The 20,642-nt window shown below is 40.3% G+C and overlaps 1 protein-coding gene across 1 annotated transcript; it reads left to right on the top strand.

Annotated features, from left to right (window-relative positions):
• The first annotated feature begins 13,905 nt into the window (after nt 1-13,905).
• Nucleotides 13,906-18,568, top strand: LOC120434491. Its single transcript, XM_039602662.1, has 4 exons — nt 13,906-13,986; nt 15,425-15,724; nt 15,811-16,095; nt 17,784-18,568. The coding sequence occupies exons 1-4, from the start codon at nt 13,938-13,940 to the stop codon at nt 17,891-17,893; spliced, it is 744 nt and encodes a 247-aa protein (XP_039458596.1). The 5' UTR covers nt 13,906-13,937; the 3' UTR covers nt 17,894-18,568.
• Nucleotides 18,569-20,642: the final 2,074 nt, after the last annotated feature.

Here is a 20,642-nt window from a genome sequence, read left to right as displayed (position 1 = left end):
ACAGTGGAGGCATTACTACTTCAAGAGACTGCCCTTCGGGATTGCTTCAGCATCAGAGCATTTCCACAACAGGATGGTCACAGAGGTTACAGATGGCATGGAAGGGGTGGTTTGCCACATGGACGACGTGCTAGTCCGGGGCAGAAAACCTACCTTCTTGTTGTGGATTACACCTCGAGATTTGTGGAGATTCACACCTTCAAAGTTAGAGGATGCAGAGGGGCAATCCATCATCTCAAAGGGATTTTTGCATGTCACGGGATCCCCGAGCAGCTGGTTACACATAATGGGGCACAGTTTTTGAGGGCAGCTTTTGAGACATCATGAGCAGCCCAAAATATCCCCAAAGCTATGGCAAAGCCGAATGAGCAGTTAAGACTGTCAAGAATCTATTAAGGAAAGCCCTGATCTACACTTGACTGTACTACACAGCCACCCCACTGAACAATGGCTACACTCCAGCCCAACTCTTGATGGGGAGACATCTTCCCACCACAGTGCCAACACTGCCATCTCTGATTGACCCTGCACTTCCTGATAGTGTGGTTGTTGCCAGGAGGGAGAAGGAGAGGAGGACTAAAGAGGCACAGTCATACAATCTTCGTCATTGCGCACAAAGCCACGACGGGCTCAGTCCAGGACAAGAAGTGTGGATCACAGACCAGAGAGCCAGTGGCGCCGTTATTGGCTGCCAAACAACACCACGACAATATCTCATAGAGGGACCTCATGGGAGAATTAGGCGGAACCGTCTGCATCTTGTTCCCATGAAATAACCTCCAGACCAAACTGAGAGTGACAGTGGGGAGCCAGAATCTGTGGGAGCCAGGGAGCAGTGCTGTACGGACATTTCAGAGACGATTTCTCCAGAACTTCCATCTACACCCAGAATAAGATCTGTGAGACCAACCAGACTGGACTTGTGACTGGTCACATGAAAGAACAGGTTTAGATAAGAATAACCTTCATTCATAGTAATCTTTGCACAGTAAGGGGTAAAGGTAAAAGCTAAAGTTTGTCATATTCAAATATATATGTTCAGAAGTTGGGAAATGCCGGATATGGGATGAGATAGACTAGTAAGAGTTTGTTTTACTGAAGGTTAATTAGAGTTAAGGGTTTTCGTTATATAATATTGCGTACAGGTAATAATAGGAACAGACCTTCCAGCCACAGAGGCAGAATAACCCACTAAGGTCTGGTGAGTCAGTGGTAGTCTACCCACTGATTCAAGAAAGGGGAGGTGTGGTGTAATTACATTGCACGGTAGGATGTTAACAGAGCCAGTCAGTGTAGTTAGGCATGACGGCAGCTAGAGGGCGAGACCGGTGGATTTGAACACAAATCGAATGTTTGAACCGAGTAAGAACGGCCGAATAAAGAGTTGGTTATGAATCATGACAGTGGTCCTGTGTATAATTAAAATAACATGACACTTCTCACACTTAAGACTGAATTAAAAACTAAAAATACATGCTCAAAAAAATGTAAATATGCGGAAACACATTAGCTCATTCTGGGGGGAAATCATTCTGGATACCTTTACTGATGATGACTGTGTAATGTGTTAGGCATAAAAGGATGACACATCATTTGATGGAAATAACAATTATCAACCTACATAGGGCTAAATTCAGAGACATCCCAAAAGTGAAAAAATGATGGGACAGGCTAAACCATTTGGCTGAAATTTCATTGCAGCAACTCAAAACGGTACTCAGTGCTTTCTATGGCTCCCACACGCTCGTGTGCATGCCTGACAGCATTGGTGATAGTGTTACTGTGACAATGGTCAGAAAAAACATACAGAAAACATGAGGAGGGATAAAATGTCAGTGGCCTCAACCTGTAAAACCATTGCTATCTTTTGGTTCTAGCATTTCTGCCTCTCTAGTGCACCTGCAGTTAATTTAATTAACACTAAAGCAGCTGTTTGAGCAGTGCATGTTAATAACTTGAAAGTGGGTTTTATTGTTTTTCACATACTACTGTAGTTTATCAGTGAACAAAATTACAGGCTTTAGGGTAAAAGAAGCAAACTAAATCATTTCCATATAGTGCACACCATCAGTAACTGCATTTCATATTCTGTATGAGAAACTCGTGAGTGTCACAGTTTGGGTCTACTTTGTTTTGGGGTTTTTTGCCTGTTCGTTGTGTTGCAGGTTGTGAGTCTCTATCATCTGTGTGGTGAAGGTAGTAATATTCTCAGTTGGTTTGATCATCATGTTGCTTGTCATCACTGTAGAGAAATTTAAGAAAGAAAAATAAATTGTGCAGTGCTTACCCACTGCACATAGAGCTCCCACACTTTTATAACAAACTTGAAGTCATAACTTTTTTTTATATGGATTTCTATTTTGTTCAATTTATACACTGCAAAGAAATCATGATGACTTTGAAATTTTTGAAACATAAAATTTTCCTGGAATGCAGTACACAGTTTAAAAGCTCTAATAGAGAATTCAGATACATTCACTTATCACATTTTCATTTTACACATTTGGATGCCAATGCAAACTTGCTTGAAAAGAACTCCACAAACCATCTATGATAGAGTTACTAATTATTTTTGAACTACAGTTATTATATCATAAAGATTCTTTTAAGGCAGAATAATTTTGCAAATGCTTTTGTTGAAAGACAGTCATATTTTTTACATTATTTTGTAATAGAATTATGGAAAAAACAGAAAAACATGTAAATTTTGTTTTAACAGCTGAATTCAGCTGAAATTCAGATCTACTGGAATATGTTACGATATTGGGGTGCAAACTGAAGTATGGCAAAAGCAAACTTCTCTCTTGTTCTGCTACTTTTATTTCTCTTTCTTGTTCTCGATCTGTGAAAAGATGCAACTTCCTTTTTCTTGTATTACACATCTGTTTTTTTTTTTTGTGCGTGTGTGCAAGCATTTTTCCTTAACATGCAAAATCTAAAGGATGTTACAGCCTAAAGAGGATTTTGGTATCACTGCAAATGCAGCTCGTGGCACAAATGGCAGACCTGACCACACACAACGCTTTTTAGCATCTTTATTAACTCACACTCGACTGCAGCTTTCCAGCTTATTAAAGCAGATTAAATTTCAATATTAAACTGTCAAGAGTTTATTTTTAATAAGACATTCTTCAGGCTGAATAAAGACACTCAAACAGTTAGAATGTAATAACATTAACGTGCACGGGTGAGCACTCTGACGAGACTCACACCGAGTGCAGGCGATGGCTCTTTATTTATAGTTTACATCGTGTATGCAAATACGTCACATTTCCTCTTTACAAATTCCTTTAAACCAACAGTTGTATATGTGCGTGTGTGTCTGCTTCTTTCTAAAAGATGTGGCGCTGACTTAATCTTTTTGTGGTTAGGGAGTCGCGCATCTGTTTTCCTGTTGTGGTTTAGGTGCCTCATCCGTTTTCTATTGTAGTCTGGGTGACCCGCATCTGTTTCCTGCTTAAACTATATGTATTGCAGAGTTCACTGTCGGGTTGCATGACAATGGAGCAATACATCGAATCTTGTGACATGGGAAAGTACAGCAAATTCTGTGAAATATATAAACACTTTACAATATGCTTGAATATTAAAAGATAATAAAACAAAGAATAAAACACATAAAAACATAGAATCTCATAACATTCCCTCCTGTTGTTAATATATTTCACTCATACTTCATAGGCTTCAGTAGACAATCACTTGTTTGCACATTTTCAATTGCTACGTCATGTTAAGTACAAGAAATTCTTACACACAGTCTTCTTCTTCTTCAGTTGCTATGGGACTATAAGCTTGTGCCAGGAAGATTCCGGTTGCAGTGTCTTTAGCAACTTTCTTAATCAAAGCTTTGAAACATGGTACAATACAACAAACAATAATGGCCAACATCACTAGAATACTGCATAAAATGGCTGCTAATACTTTGATTGTGTCTGCCCATCCCCCAAACATGTTCTGGAAAGCCTCGTCTAGTCCTGACCATGTTCCTGCGTTTTCCTTCAGTTCAACTTGTAAATCTTGTAACATTTTCATAGTTTGTTCAAAAGAGCCTCCTGGGGCTGTATTATTGGGGATGAATGTACAACACATATCTCCAAACATAGCACAGACACCCCCACGTTCAGCTAAAAGCATGTCCAGTGCCATTCTATTTTGGACAGTCATGAGTGAGGTGGCAGACAGTTGTTCTCCTAGAAGTTTCAATGCTTGGTTGGTCAGGTTGAGGTGGCGTTGTTGGTTGTAATAAACATAATTTATCAAGCTACGTTTTGTTTACTTGGATAATTGGAAGTAGAGAGGCAAACCCTGCGGCCACTTCACTTTGGGCCTTATATTCTCTTGGTATTCCTCTGGGCACTCCTATTGCGTCGATCCATGCCTTATTGCCTGAGTCTTCCACTAGGCTCCGGCGTGAGCTGGGAAGCGTGGGTATGTGTTTTGGGATTTGGATTAATATTTCCTGGGCTAAGGTTACTATGCCACAGATTCCTGTCCAGTTAGCAGGCAGCCTTTGCTTAAGGGTGCCATTGCACAGCCACAATAGGCCAGGAATTGGTCTCGTCAGTTTTGGCACTAGTATACTTTTATAGCTCTGCCCCAACGGCTGTCGTTTGCAGCGTGTTGTTCGGGCGCGCAGGTAGATAGAAGACCCCTTGTATATCTTTGGACCTAATATTGAACATACGGTTTCGTTTTTACAGTTACGCCAGTTTGAGTATTCATTACCATACCCAACCACGGACCATATTTCACTACAATGTGTTGTGTCAGTATTGAAATGACGTGTCTTATCTGGATAAACAAAAGATACACCCTGCTTTTCTGGGACTCTAAGTCTCCATAGGCAGACCATGGTCATGTTATGGGCTAGTTCGGGCGGTGTGACCGGAAGTGTTATTAAGTTCTTTATTGGTTCTTTTGGAGCACATGCACGCAGACTTGTATTCATTACTGTTTCTAGAGTTTGTAGTAGGTTTACAAGGAATGCCCTTTCAGTTTTGTTATGGGGTACATAATTATGCATTAATAGACAATCAAGCGGATGTACCTGTGTCATATTAGCTCCGCTATTACCTATAGTTGCTGACCAGGCTCCCCACCCCACCCGTTTCCGTCTGTTAATGAACCATTTGGGATAGGGTAGCCGACTATCTTTAATTTTGGGCGAGCTTCTGCACACACCACACAATTTATTCTATTGGCATCAGTAGCTGATGCATTAAGTTGATCATACCATGAGTTACCTTTTGGGGTTGTAGGTGTGATTTCGTGGAGCGTTTTCACGACTTACTGTCTGTTTTTGTGTCCGTTCATTACATGGGTCTGAGTCATTTGTTGTGGGCGAGTAACCTTTTGGACAATATGGATTACAGGGTCATTTGTGCAGGCAAAATTCATGCTTACTATGGCTACTGCAAGAAACATCGAAATTACAAAAGGAAGCATAATGTTATGATTGTCATTAATTGGCATTCCTCTGACCAGCATCGTCGTCGAGTCCTGTTGGAGACTGGGTCCTCTTCATCTGAAATGTCTGAATGTTCATTTTGCACATCTGTGTCGGGCATTGTTTATAAGTGTCTGCAGTAGTTACTTGAGTGATGGGTTGCTCTTCTGGTTTTGCAGGTCGGACTGATCTCCTGTTACTCTACCGGGCAGGTGGGGCAAGGTCGGTGCTCGAGCTACAATGGGGTTTCTTCAGGTCGACCAAGTTCACCAGATCACCTAGTGTGTTGACTGAAAGCGAGAAGTCAAGAGGGCGGGGTATACCCAATCTGCCCTCTCCTCCACTTACAGATCACTAGATGACAGGTGAACTGGCGTCTGGGCTTGTGTCCCCTTGTACTTTTTGGTGTGGCTCTGGTGGATCCACGAAGGTCTTTCAGCGATCTTGCACGCTGTTGGCGTTGTTAGCAGGACCTGAAAAGGGCCCTCCCACCTCGGTGAGCTCCAGTTTTTCCTCTGGAGAACCTTGATCAGGATCCAGTCGCCTGGCTTCAACCTGGAAGAGACTGGAGAAGAATCACTCGGCAGTTGGTTGTTCAAAACTATGTCTTTATTCTCTAGCAGTTTTGTCATCCACTCTGCTAGGGTTGTTTCTCTAACTGACTTGTCTATTGGTTCACTGGTGATGGGCAGAGGGAAGGGTCTACCATGTATAATTTCAAATGGTGTCAGCTTCTGCGAGCATTGGGTTAACCTCATCCACATTTTTACTAGACCTATACACTCAGGCCATGGCCTTCCTGTTTCTTCCATGCACTTTCTTAGCCTTTGTTTTATTGTACCATTTGTTCTTTCTACTAGTCCTGCACTTTGTGGGTGGTATGAGCAGTGATGTTTTATGCTGAAACCTAAAGCTTCTGAGACCTTTGATATGACCTCATTTACAAAATGTGTACCGTTGTCGGATCTTATTAAGCTTGGAATTCCGTACGTTGGAATGAAGTGGTTACATAAACACTTTGCTACTGATATTGCATCTGCTTTCTTCACTGGATAAATCTCTGGCCATTTTGAAAATCGTCTATAATCACTAGAGCGTATTTTGAGCCTTGACTTTCACTTAGTTCAATAAAGTCCATGTGAATAGTGTGAAATGGATGAGGTGGTGTGGAAAATGACCTCTCTTGGGTCTTATGTTTCCCTGTGAGTTGTGCTTCTGACATATCATGCATGTTCTTATAAACTCTTTTGCTGAACTTTCAAAATTTTTTGTGTAGAATTGTTTAGAGAGTATCTCTACCATCCCTCCTGTTGACACGTGGGTTGTCCCATGTGTCACTAATGCTGCTGTTCTGTGTAGGGACTTTGGTAGGATTGGTTTTCCGTTACATGTCATGATGTCGTTTGTCAGTATTGCACCTGCTTTTAGCCATGATGTTTTTTCGTTTTGTGATGCAGCTTGCTGTTCATCCTTTAATGCTTCTAAAGGGATCAAAGTGCATGATTCTAGGGTAATATGTCATTTATGTTTTGCGCTGCAGCCTTGGCTGCTTTGTCTGCGAAGTTGTTACCGTTTGTAATTTCAGAATTGTCCTTTTGGTGCGCTGCACATTTACACAGGGCTAATTTTCTGGGCAGTGTTATGACTTCCAGTAGTCTTTTCAGTAGGCTACCGTGTTGAACTGGTGCCCGGTGGGACGTTATCATGCCTCTGTTTTGCCATATCTTTGCAAAATGGTGCACCGTAGCGAAAACATATTGGCTGTCAGTGTGGATGTTAATATCTTTGTCCTTGTGCAATTCACAGGCTCTTATAACTGCAGTTAACTCTGCACTTTGTGCTGAGTATGAGGAAGCTAGGGCCTTGCCTCTATGACTGTGTCCACTGTGGTTATTGCATAACCGACACAGTTTCTTCCTGTTTTGTCTTTTGTTGCGGAGCCGTCTACAAAGACGTTTGTGAAGTCTGGCTGTGGTAGGCTATGTATATCTGCTCTAGGTTTCGTTTCCTCATCTAGCTTATGCATGCAGCTATGTGTGTCACCATCTGCTTCTGTCGGAAGTAGGGTGCTTGGGTTCAACTGACCACATTTCTCAATGGTAATGTGTGATTGTGAGAGCAAAATACCTACATAGGACAGTTGTCTTGCATGAGTCAGATAAGATAAATTAGCTTGTAGCAGTATTGAGGTTACAGCATGTGGGACTTTCACAATCAGTGTGTGTCCTAAAACAATATCTGCTGATTTCTTTACTGCTTCTGCTGCTGCTGCACATGCCTGTACGCAAGTTGGTAGACCTGACGCTACAGAGTCTAGCTTACATGAGTAGAATGCTAATGGTCGTTGTTTGTCTCCGAAAGCTTGTGTTAGTACTGCTTTCATGTAACCTAAGCCACCATCTACGTGTAGATGGAATGGTTTCATAGTCTGGCAGAGCTAGGGACGGTGCCTGTCTGTAGGGCTAATTTCAAGTTTTAAAAGCTTTTTCTGCCTCATCTGTCCACTCTATTTTATCCTTTAGAGCTAAACACTTTCCATAAATTAGATTCTGCAGGGGTTGGACCATGGCGTACTCTCTGGTATCCAACCTCTACAGAAGTTACATAACCCTAGAAAACTCATCATTTGTTGCTTTGTGAGTGGTTTGGGGGCATTCTGTACTGCTAGCTTTCTGCTGTCTAACAGTTTACGTCCTTGCCCTGTCAGTTTATGACCTAGGTAGGTCACTTCTGGTTGCCAGAGTTGTAGTTTGTGTTGTGACACCTTGTGTCCTTGTTCCGCCAGGTGTCTCAGCACCTGTAGGGTGTTATTTTTGCAGTCTGCCTGCGTGTTTCCGGTTACCAGAATGTCATCTACATAAAGTAGGAACTGTCCTGGAGCAGGCAGAGTGCAAAGAGACATTGACTTCTTCAGGGCCTCTGCGTACAATGTCGGGCTATTTTGGAAGCCTTGTGGCAGCCTTGTGTACGTGTATTTTTGGCCATCAAATGTGAAGCCAAACAATTCTTGTGACTCTGGGTGTAATGGCACAGAGAAAAACGCGTTTGATAAGTCTATTACTGAAAACCACTGTTCCTTTGGCGTAACTTGGTTTAGGATGGTATGAGGATTAGCTACTACTGGTGGTATTTGTTCTGTGATGTCATTAATTGCTCTTAGATCATGCACTAGTCGGTATTTGCCAGTGTTTGCCTTTTTCACTGGGAAGATGGGCGTGTTACAGGTCGTTTTATTTGTTTTTACTAGAATTCCTGCCTTTTCCATGTCTGCTATAACTGGGCGAATCCCAGCTTTTGCTTCAGCAGACAGTGGGTACTGTGGTTTCATTGGCCTGTGGTTTGAAGTGACTTTGACTTTAACTGGGTCAGCATCTTTAATGAGGCCTACGTCTGTAGGACCTGCTGACCATAATGATTCTGGTAACTTAGCAACATCTGAGCATGTTACGGCCGCTACTGCATGTCATTCTATGTCTTCGACCAGGAAGCACGGATTTAATGAGTCGTTCAAATGCGTGCTAGGCTGTACAGTCAGGATCCACCCTAGAGTATATCTCAGACATCCTGTTCTGCGACCCTGCAACCAGCCCTCATGTGTTTCCTCAGTTTTCTCATAGCAGTCATCTTGCATTCTTCTCAGAATCATGCCTAAATCTTTCCACTGTGTTTCGGGATTTTTAGCTATTGAAACATGTGGAGTGGGCATTCTATTTAAATCTCTGACTTTAGGTGGCTGGATCACTGAGCATACAGCATTTCCGCTTTTGGTCACATACAGATGCTGTAGGGTAAGTTTTTGAGGTCCTAGCCTGTGTATTTGAGCATCATACTGTGGGTCTGGGCCTGGGGCTTGTTTGTACCTCAGTGTGTTATGTAGCTCGCTGCTTAGCATCGTTTCTGACGAGTGAGGTAAGTGACGTTTAGCTATTTGAAGTAATTTGTCAGAAACCGGGAGATCCAATGTCCAATAGTAATGTGGTTCTCCTTCGCCCTCATGTATGAATGCTTCTACATCTGCTAACATCAATTGTGCGTGCATGCCGTTATGTTGTGGCACGACGCCTATGTTTAGTTTTATCAGTGTGTCACGGCCTAATAGATTGACTGGGCAAGTTGAGTCAATAATGCACTGCATTTTACAGGACCTGCCACTGTCAACGTGTAAGAAATGCAGTTTGTTCGTTAGTGGCTTTGCCATGGTGTGTCCTGTAGCTGAGGTCACAACGCGTGCGTCTTGTGAGAAGGTGACGTCTGGAGGCGTGTCGCGTAAGACAGTCATACACGCTCCAGTGTCACACAACATGGTTATAGGCTGGCCATTTACATGTATCACGATTTCTGGTTTATGTTCTGAGCCGAGTAGAAGCTGTTGAATGTTAAAAACGTCTACTTCGGTCTCAGTGGGTGGTTTCTCTTCTGCTTTCCTTTCATCTAGTCACATATTATCTTCTCTATCCTGTCTCTCATGCCTTCTGTCACCTCTGTCATCATACTGTCTCTTTTTCTGTCTGCATTCACGTGCGAAATGTCCTTCCTTTCCACAATTATGACATTTCATGCTTCTTTCTTTGTCATCTCTACGATCTCCTACTCTATATCTTCGTCTACCTCGCCCTGTCCTCTGACCTGGGTGTCTGAGAGCTCCTGAAAAAGCTATCAGCCCAGTTTCGTCATCTATTGTAAAAATTCCTGTCTCTGCTCCCTCTTTCTTTTTGATTTGTTTGAATGCATGTTCAGCATATTGACAGGCTTCCACTAGGTTGCCTGTACCTTGTGTGATCCACTGTTTGTCTACCATAGTTCTTACTTTAGGGAGTAGGCCGTTTAAGAATGCGTTTTTAAGTTGCTGTTGGTAAGCAGAATTTAAGTCTTCCACATGATCTAAACCTGAGTTTTGTCTGAAAACCGGACGCAGGCGGTCTAAATAATCGCCTGGTGACTCTTGAGGCTTTTGTTTTGTCTCACCAATTTTCCCGTAATTTGGTTTTGGGGCGAGCTGGGTGCGGACCCTCTCCATGACTCCGTCTATTGCATCTCTGAGAGTATTTGACTGGGCTGGTATTGCACTGGTCCCATCCTGAGTCATACCTGTGTAGGTGCCTCGTACTCTGGCAAACTGGAGGCCTAACAGGTCCTGTAGAACCTGGAGCATTTCTCTGCCATCCAGTCTCCAGTTGGTTCTTATTAAGGTCACAGCATCAGCCCAAGGTTGGTAACCCTCTGATAAGGGAGGAACGTCTTTTAACACATTCTTCCTATCCTCTGCACTCCAGGGATGATAGGCGTGTATGATTCTGTCTCTGTCAGTGGGTGTCACACCATTGTCTCCGAGGCGGGCCTGTGGGTCGCCTGTACCTGGGGGTTTGGTACAGCTATCAGTGGGAAAATGCCCCCATCGTAAGGGCCTGGAGGGTCTACAATGCCTCCCATATCCCTGCCTGACGGGTCTTTCCCTATGTCTTCCTGTTCTTGTGGTGTTAGATAGGCGTTTAATGCGTGGATGGCTGGCCCATAGGGGCCCGATGGTTGTAGAGACGGGTTTTTAGGTCAAGTGTTGGTAGTAATGGTGGAGCGGGGCGGAAGCTTGACTAGGTGATTGGTAAGGGGGTTGGACACACGCTGTGTGTGTCGAGGCACCTGTTTTTGGTCTTTATTCTGTTGTTTGGATTGTTTTTATTTTTATTTTCCTCACGTCTCTTACTCTCCTCCTGCCATGGTACGAAAAAAAAATTCATGTACTCAGACATACATTGGTTTTTCTTTTTACCCTCACATTTTTCTATTTCTTCTTGTAAACATTTACCTAATTGTTGTACTGGTATGGGACTACATTTCCTTCCCAGGTTAGACCTTTTAATTTATCAGATTTCTCCAGCGGCTTGCACTTATTTGTCCAGCGCGGGACATTTCTTTTCTAACCATTGTTCATCTGCTGTCAATTCTGGTTTTGTTGATTTATTTCCCATTTTGATTTTGTATTACTAATGTTACAAACAGAACTGTGTGACCTTCTCTGGTATTAGAGTTGGGGGAGGTTATTAAGGCAGCCTTCTACCCTTGTCCTAGTGTCAAGGGCGGCCTTAATTTTACGCGATGATGCGCAACCTTTTCCCTTCCTCACCAGTATTTCAGTCGACACAGGAAAACAATAGAAGTGGTGTAGGGTCCTACTGTCCCTCTTCAAATGACACTCACTTCCTCTTTTTAAATACAAACAATTCACATAGCGGCAGTGTAATCCTATTTTAATTGACACTTTCCTTTCCCATTTACTCCCGGAGTAAATTTTGTCGACTACCAGCTTTTTTTTTTTATTGCGAAACGAGTCTCTTCTGGACTGCCAGTTTCGTCTTACAAGCAGTCTTTTAGACTACCAGCTTTTTTTTTTTTTATTGCGAAACGAGTCTCTTCTGGACTGCCAGTTTCGTCTTACAAGCAGTCTTTATTTTTAAACTGCCAGTCCCTACAGGACGAGTTTTTCCTTAGAAAAGTGTCAATCTAAAAGACGATTATTCGCGATGTGTCTTTGAGTGTTAATATTCACCTGGTTATGATGATATAAGTGCGGTCAGAGATTCCTCCTCGTTCCCCAGGATCGTGGACCTCTTACTAAGAACGCTGGCCAACCCCAATTCACGTAGTTGGTCTTTTCTCCTTCATAGGAAAGAGGCTGTCGACAGACTTCAGCGCGAGCTCTCCACGATGTCAGGAAGCGACGAGGTCACTCCGTTGGAGCATAAAATTAGTTATAATTCGATGTCCTAAATCCGGCTCGAAGGACCAATTAAATGTCAAGAGTTTATTTTTAATAAGACATTCTTCAGGCTGAATAAAGACACTCAAACAGTTAGAATGTAATAACATTAACGTGCGGTGAGCACTCTGACGAGACTCACACCGAGTGCAGGCGATGGCTCTTTATTTATAGTTTACATCGTGTATGCAAATACGTCACATTTCCTCTTTACAAATTCCTTTAAACCAACAGTTGTATATGTGCGTGTGTGTCTGCTTCTTTCTAAAAGATGTGGCGCTGACTTAATCTTTTGTGGTTAGGGAGTCGCGCATCTGTTTTCCTGTTGTGGTTTAGGTGCCTCATCCGTTTTCTATTGTAGTCTGGGTGACCCGCATCTGTTTCCTGCTTAAACTATATGTATTGCAGAGTTCACTGTCGGGTTGCATGACAATGGAGCAATACATCGAATCTTGTGACATGGGAAAGTACAGCAAATTCTGTGAAATATATAAACACTTTACAATATGCTTGAATATTAAAAGATAATAAAACAAAGAATAAAACACATAAAAACATAGAATCTCATAACATAAACGTTAAAAATCAGATACTCTGAAACAATTTCAATCATCATGTTTATATTGTTGTCCTTTCTGTAGTTCATGGGGAAAGTTAAGACACTGACCAGTAACAATAATACATTTTCATTTTTATTACCCATTAACAAAGTCCACCAAATGCCTACTTTGTGAATAAAAATACTTTTTGCTGGTGTTAAAAATGTTGTTGAGGCTTTTATATCAGGGAAAAAGCATTTGAGAAGCTAAGCAGGTTTTTAACTTTGGAATATGTGTTTCTTTGATATCACCCTCATAGGGTAGTGGATGACTTTGGAGGCAGGCTACATTGCCGAGCAGAAAATATACAGATTAATAGTGTTTTTGTGCTATTTTAATGTTTGTCGGTCTTGTGGGACCAGCACCCCAATACAGGTAGTCTTGGATTGGCTCTCTGCTTAAAAAGTCACTTATCCCTGATGGGTCTTACCCAGTCGACAATGCAAAGCTTAGATGGAGCCTGATGGGTGTTTTTACTACCGCTCTCTCCCAGCTGACTACTCCACTGACTCTGTAAAAATTGAGCATTAGTAGCCATGGAGGTCCGGTATCTATCAGCCACACCTATTATGACAGCTCCTCTCTAGATCAGTGCACCTGTCGTATGACTGGGTTTAGTTTAGTGGCCTAAACAGAAGGCCCTAGGGTCTGTTAATTTTCAAGGGCTGGACTGACCTGTAAGAGGTTATTTACAATAAAATGAGTTAATACTCAGATTTCCACCTCTACTATTTTACAAAGGGAAGGGAATGTCCACATTTTAAACTTAAGTCGTGGGATCTCACTGTAGCTGCAGTGCACGGGACTCTGACATCAGCAGAACATTTAAAATGTGGATCCAAAATCTGCAGGAACATCAATCAATAAAAGTTTGTTCCTGCCACCTGATACGGGTCAGACTGAGTCACGGCTTCTGTTTTGCCCTCTCTTTCTGCTCAAAGGCAGTGTTACTGTGAAACCATGGTTATCTCAGGTTATTTCTCGACAACTGGCACAGCTCAAAGATAGTTCACTTTTGCACTGTTGGTCTGTGTCAAGTCTAGAGGAACAACGCAATTATTAGAAGGGGCTGACCCTGTTCTGCTGTCAGGGGTATAAAACACATTGTTGCATTTCAGAGAAACCTCGAGACTCTAGAATGTTTTTCTTTGTGATTCTTGTGTTGCTGTCCTGCACTGAGGCTGAAGGTAGGAAACAAAAGTCTAATTATTAGCACACATACAATATACAAAGTATATAGCAACTGCTTCCTTAATTCAACAGGGACAGAACTGACAAAGATGAAAAGTGCAAATGTTTTCTTTTATAATAGTGTTCACTACAAAAGGTATCTGTTATTTTATTGCAGCGGGTGGAAGACTTGATTAATGTCTCGAAGTACATTACAGTTTAATCAGAGCTGTGTCTTTGACAGCCTGAATAAGGTTTGACAAGTTAGTCCATCTAAAATAGTCACTTCCTCTTTCTTGCAGTGACTCAGTTTGTGTGCTAGAAGCTTTCCTGGTTCTGAGAAAATAAAACCAGCACAGCCAAAGCTTTCAATACAGAGCTTTAGAGGCATTGAACACTGCAGTTTGAGGCTGATTTCAGACACAGATGAGGAGTAACTGCTGCCACCTTTTCATACTTTGACCTTTCAACAACACATGAGAAAAACTGTAAAATCTTAAACAACTAATTGTCCAATAATTTCCAATGATAATAAAAAACAATATAAATATAATAAATCAAACAACACGTGAGTACATGATTTTTACATCTTTATAGGGTCTGAGAACATGTTTGTACTTAATAGAACAGACTTACATGTGGACATAAAGAAATCTGTTGTAGTAGACAAAAAGAAACTTCATTTACTACCACTAACAATGTTGGTAACTATGATTATAAAGATGCAATCGTGTTTGACACATGTGAAGGACAATTGAGTTATTTAGACAAAGTTAGTCTTTGCTTTTAAACTAAAAAAAATAGATAAACATGAAATACTGTGTAATGTTCAAGCAGACAGTTGGGGTGTGAAATACTAAGAGTAAGTATTTCAAATCTTTTATAACTTTATCTCAGTCTTCATTTCATTTTTCATGGTTGACTCCTTCATGGCCTATTTGTGGTTTGGTTCTTTGACGTGGTCTGGGAGCAGACACATTCTGTAAGGTTTTGGGGTTGTAGCTTCCCTATTTCTGTCATGAAGGGAAGCAGAGATAGTTTAATGAATTTGGGCAACTCTAGATATTAGAGCTGCACCAACCAAAGTTGTGTGGAAGTCATAACTTCTAATAGGAACTGATTTTCACAAGAAGGTTTATCTGTGAAGTCCATATTTTATTGTTGGAAATGATCTCAACAAACAGTAACTGAAGGACGATGTGTGGCAAGTTACACACAAATCTATATTCATTTTAGAGATATCTGGTGTAAGGGTGTTTTATTACAGCTGAATAACAATTAAACATATTTACACTAATAAATGTGTTTAATTATAAACATTTAAACAGATTATCTAAAAATGTTGACAAAACAATAATAAAAATACTAAAAAAAATGACTGTATTTAATTTGAGAGACTTCCAGTTGCATGTTAATAAGATGATTCTGACATCAGGTTTGTTGTTTTTCTTTTAGGGCTCCAACATGTGTTTCTCCTCCATGGAAAGGACTTACAGCTGGATATAAAGAAATCTGTTGTACTAGACAAAAAAACTGATTTGTTCTGGAAATTTAATGAAACTAACAATGTAGCTAAATGTGGTTTTAATAATGATCCAGTCGTGTTTGACAAATATGAAGGAAGGGCTGAGGTCTTTGGACAAAATTACTCTTTGCTATTAAAGAATGTGCAACACAGTGACAGTGGAGATTATACTGCAGTCGTGTCTGGGGAAAAAGACCAAAAGGTAGCTGAATACAAGGCCATAATCCAAGGTAAGTCTTGTTTTCATTTTCCTTTTGAAATGTTGATAAGGTACAGTACAGACTTGTTTTAAAACTCTATGCCTGTTACTCTTCAGATCCAGTGTCTCCAGTTAACCTGACAGTGGACTCTGTGTCCAGCAGTTCAGACTCCTGTAATCTCATTGTGACCTGCAGCACAGTGGATTCTCAAATCAGCAGCATTTTCACATGTGATGCCCAAAACTGCTCTCTGGTAGAAAAGGGAAGCTTTAAAGCCAAAACCTATACTTCCAATCTCGTTGTCTATTTGCAGCAAAGCTTCATCATCTGTAATCACAGCAACCAAGTCAGCATGGAACAGACTAAGAAGGACATTAAACTTTATTGCAAGGAAAAACCAGGTAAGATTTAAAGACACCACATTCATTTGTACATTCTGCAAAATCATGTCTTGACCCTTTGGTGGGACAGTTGTAACCAATCAGCTGTCTTATAATGAGCACATCCACTCAGAAGTTACCAGAAATTTTGAAGCTTGTGTCTGCTTCTATTGATCTGGAATACAATTTCAATTACAATCTCAAAACCTGTGCTAAATACCTTAGCAGTAGTTGACTGCTTGAAGAATAATTCTGGTTAACACTGGTTGGCATGAGAAATATTCCATATGTATATCACCAAATTTGACAGTTATTATCTTTCTTTTGATAAGAAAATCTAAAATATTCTGAATACTAGAGTGTAAGGTCGATGGCAAAAACTTGCATTGTGGTGGCCCACCAGAGGGCTCCACTCACACCCAGGTGAGGGGTTTTGCTGGGTTTTGCGCACAGTGTGTTCAGTTCATGTTTGGTGGTCAATAAAGTCGGAGGAAAAAGCTAGACCTCCTGTGTTGTCTGTACCTTCACTCCACAGCATTAGATTTTTAAGGATGACAACAAAACCTGCTCAGAAAATTACAGTCTCTAATGTGTCTATCCGTGCCTATTTATTAACTAAATAAGTCATTTGTAACTATAGCAACCAGGTCACAATTAAATTAGGTCAACCTAAATTGGTTCTGTACATTACCACAATGAACTTTAAATGAAACAACTCAGATGTAGTTAAAATGCAGACTTTAAGCTTTAATTCAGTGGGTTGAACAAAAAGACTGTATAAAATGTGAGGAACTAAAATTTTTTAGCTCCTCACAATGAATTCATTTCAGGAGCTCAAGATTATTTGGAAAAGTTGAATAACTGAAAATAAAATGTTAATTTCTAATACTTTGCTGGAAATGACACCATGAAGTCTTCAACTCATGGACATCATCAGATTTTGGGTTTTCTCCTTTTTTATGCTCTGCCAGGTCTTTACTGCAGAGGCTTTCAGTTGCTGTTTGTTTGTGGGCCTTTCTTCTCTTTATTGCTGAGTTGATCAGTGCTTTCTTTCTTTCTCAGGATGTACCAAATTGTAGATTTTGCCACTCCTAATCTTAAAGCTGTTTCTCAAATGGGATTTTTCTGTTTTTGCAGCTTAAGGATGTTGTTTCACCTGCATGGAGAGCTCCTTTGACTGCATGTTGTCTGTTCACAGCAAAATTTTCCAAACACAAGCACCACACCTTAGATCAACTCCAGGCTTTTTATCTGCTTAATTGATAATAACATACGAAGGAATTGCTCACACCTGCCCATGAAATAGCCTTCGAGTCAATTGTCCAATTACTTTTGGCCCCTTTAAAAAGACTGTGGGACACATTATGTCCATGTCCATTATATAACTTTAATTAGAATATGTTTCAATAAACATGTTAAAAACAATTGTGTCAGTGTCCAAATATATATGGACCTTACTGTATATAAGCCTCAGTCCTTCCTGTGTCCTTTGTCATTGGTGTCACTTGCTGCACTCCATGTTGTTTGCTTTCAGGCCTGTGAGTTTCCTACTGCTTCCTGTCTGAAGTTTTGGTTTCCTTTATTTTTGGAATCTAATTTAGTCACAATAATCACAATAGTCACTTGCTTTTTCCTCTGGAATGCTGAATACAGTTGGGATACATTCAGAAATAAATTACCTGTATTTCTGAATGTCTGTATGTCTGCAGGTATCTCCATCTGTGTGGTGAAGACAGTTGTGTTCTCTGTTGGTCTGATCATCATGGTAATTGCTGTCATCAGTGTCCACATTATGGAGAAGATTAAGAAGCGAAAATAAAGAAGAGGCTTTCCACTTACGCAGATAACTTATACGGTTTTAGAAAATGTTGAGGTTATAGATACCAGTGGTCGATAACTACACAGGTTAACACATTTTGGGGTTTTGCAAACATTAAAAATTCTCAAATATCACACAAGCAATCTGTATTACTTTGTAAATAAAATGCTTGTTGCTCATGTTAATAATATTACAGAAGATTTCATCATGAAAACAAAACTTTTGGTGGTCTGACCCCTGAACTGAAGAAATTGTCAAATTAGATGATATAGGTTAAAAATTTCCATTTTACTTACTTTATAACTTAGCTTCCTAATGTGGCAACACAAGGGTAATTAAATACTTTTAATGCTTTGCCCGTGACACTCACTATTCCCGACATTTTTTTGGGCAGCCAAAAGTTGTCAACAACACCACCTTGGGAATGTCACCCAAGGAAATGAGTAAAAGCATCAGTAAGGTGAACTAAGATGAGGTGAGAGATGTGATTCCACAATTCAAAAGTTTAAGCTTATTTTTAGGAAAGCGAAAAAAAAAAAACATTTTTAAAACTACACATCCAGCCACAAAGGAAAGGGGAGTTCAGGACTGAGGCTTACCAGCAGCTTAGAATGGTCAACGTGAGGGGGGAGGGATTCAACAAACAAAAATAAATGGATCAACTCAGGCACTTGTGCACATGTATTTGATTGTGAGGGAACCCAGCACCACACACAGACACACAGAAGACCCTTCATTGCATTCAGGCCTCAGCCTGGATGCAAAGGGAATAAAATCAGAAGAATTATACACAAAAAGGAAAAGAATACCTTAAAAATTACATAAACAAATCCTTTAACCCAACAACAATCCTTAATTTAAAAGTTAAGAGTTTAGTTTAGAGTTTAGAAAGTTACCACTCCTCAAACAGGTACATACACACACACACACACTAAAATTATTAAGGCCCCCATTTAAGCCTGAATAGTGTCCAAAGAAAAGCTGCATGCAGCTGAACCAAATAATATCACTGAACCAAACATAAAAACTAAAGCAACACAAAAAACCCACTAAAAATTGGGGGTCGGATACAGGTGCAGATCATGTCTATACTGGGTCCATCGGTCCATGACCATTTCTGGACATCTCTTTGACCTCCAAACTAGGTCCACAATTTGAATATCCAGCCATGACAACATTTGGACTGGGTAATTTTTTATGGACGTCATGTGGGCGTCTATGACAGCTGCAGGAAATTTACATGATTAGTAAATATAATTTTTTTTTTTTACAAATACCAACATTGTTTATGAATATCAATGTTGTTATCAGCATAATACATATAAATACAGATTATTTTAAAAACAATTCCTTTTTAGCCTGTTGAGTTATTATTCTCAAAATGATTCTCAGTAATTTTTTTTTTCTAATTTTATATTTTTGTTTTTCTTTAACTGGTTTATTCATTTCAATAAATCAATTTATTTGTTTGTAAACAGCTTAAACCTGTCATTTATTAAAATTTGTTAAAATAATAAAGACACTGAAATCCAGCATTTCTGCCCCAGATCCAGCCTGCAGCTGCTCACTTTTGTTTTAGCTCAAGAGCCCGCACCATCTTGGAAATGCCCGCTGATCACTCTGCATTCCTCCACACATAGTTTTTACTACCTAGTCTCATTTAAGAAGGTGCCATGCTGCTCATGATCATTTTCCAGTAACTTCATTTGATTGTCTCAGCTGCAGACGATAAATGGAGATGCACACAAAACTGTAAATAAAGCTCCAGAAAAAATTAACTCATGGCCTGTAGAAAACATGTTTTCAAACCTCTGGAAACTGGGATTACGAAACCTGTAGAAGCAGTATAAAAACTAGCGTTGTGAAGTAGTACTAATTTCACAACGCAAATGTATGTACGTATGTATGCAAATGTACACAAATTCTATGTACACAAACAAGTTGGATTAGGCAGACAGACATCCACAGCTCCTATGCAATGGGCAGAACATACATACCACATCAGGGGGCCTGTACGTGTACATGTAACAGGCAGCGAGCGGCAAAAGATGTCAGGAAATGCGACGATCAGTGAACATAGAAAGGCAGGTGACAGAGCCTCCTTATATACAGCAACAGTACGTTGAAGTAAACCTGTTATCATATTGTAGAGTCTTTTTACAGATATATTTATGTTATCTGCATATTGAACAGTCATTAAGATATTTAGAAGGTTACTCCATCAAACAAGGAAACATGTCAAAGTTGATCTTCATGGTGTTTCCTGTTATCGGTGTCGACCTCATAGTGAAGTCTAACAAGCAAAGAAAAACAAACAGTTTGTTGTCAAACAATTTTTCAAGTAACTCACAATTTATGTAGAAAAAGATCAAGCTAAAATAGGCTGTGTTTTTTTTCTTGAGTGTTGATTTGTTTTGACCACTTGCAGCACATTTGCTTTCTGTAACCTGAAAGCAGTTTGAACGCGTAACCACATCTGTTTTGACAACTGCCGACAAATGTTTTCAGCAAATTTTTCCGTAGCAAGACTGTGCAGCTGTGAAACTGTGGTCAGCTCAGAGCTAAGCTATAGCAACTTTATGTAGCATTTATGTAACAAAATCACCAGAAAATGTGACATTTGTTTGACATAGACATATGAGAATCATTGTGGCTAACACTGGAAATGTAGTGAGCTAAATATTTAAGTTCAAGTGCTTAAATCCAAAAGTAACCAAATTTAATAAAATACATTGACATTTTTAACATG

This window comes from Oreochromis aureus, linkage group 18, assembly GCF_013358895.1.
Source record: "Oreochromis aureus strain Israel breed Guangdong linkage group 18, ZZ_aureus, whole genome shotgun sequence".
NCBI classification, from domain to species: Eukaryota; Metazoa; Chordata; class Actinopteri; order Cichliformes; family Cichlidae; genus Oreochromis; species Oreochromis aureus.
The sequence above is the reverse complement of the archived record's forward strand: the minus strand, read 5'-3'. Positions and strand labels throughout refer to the sequence as shown.

Coding starts and splice junctions, on each gene's coding strand:
- LOC120434491 (XM_039602662.1), top strand. CDS start 13,938: ATGTTTTTCTTTGTGATTCTTGTGTTGCTGTCCTGCACTGAGGCTGAA. Junction 13,987..15,424: donor GTCCTGCACTGAGGCTGAAG/GTAGGAAACAAA, acceptor TTTTTCTTTTAG/GGCTCCAACATGTGTTTCTC. Junction 16,096..17,783: donor TTATTGCAAGGAAAAACCAG/GTAAGATTTAAA, acceptor GTATGTCTGCAG/GTATCTCCATCTGTGTGGTG.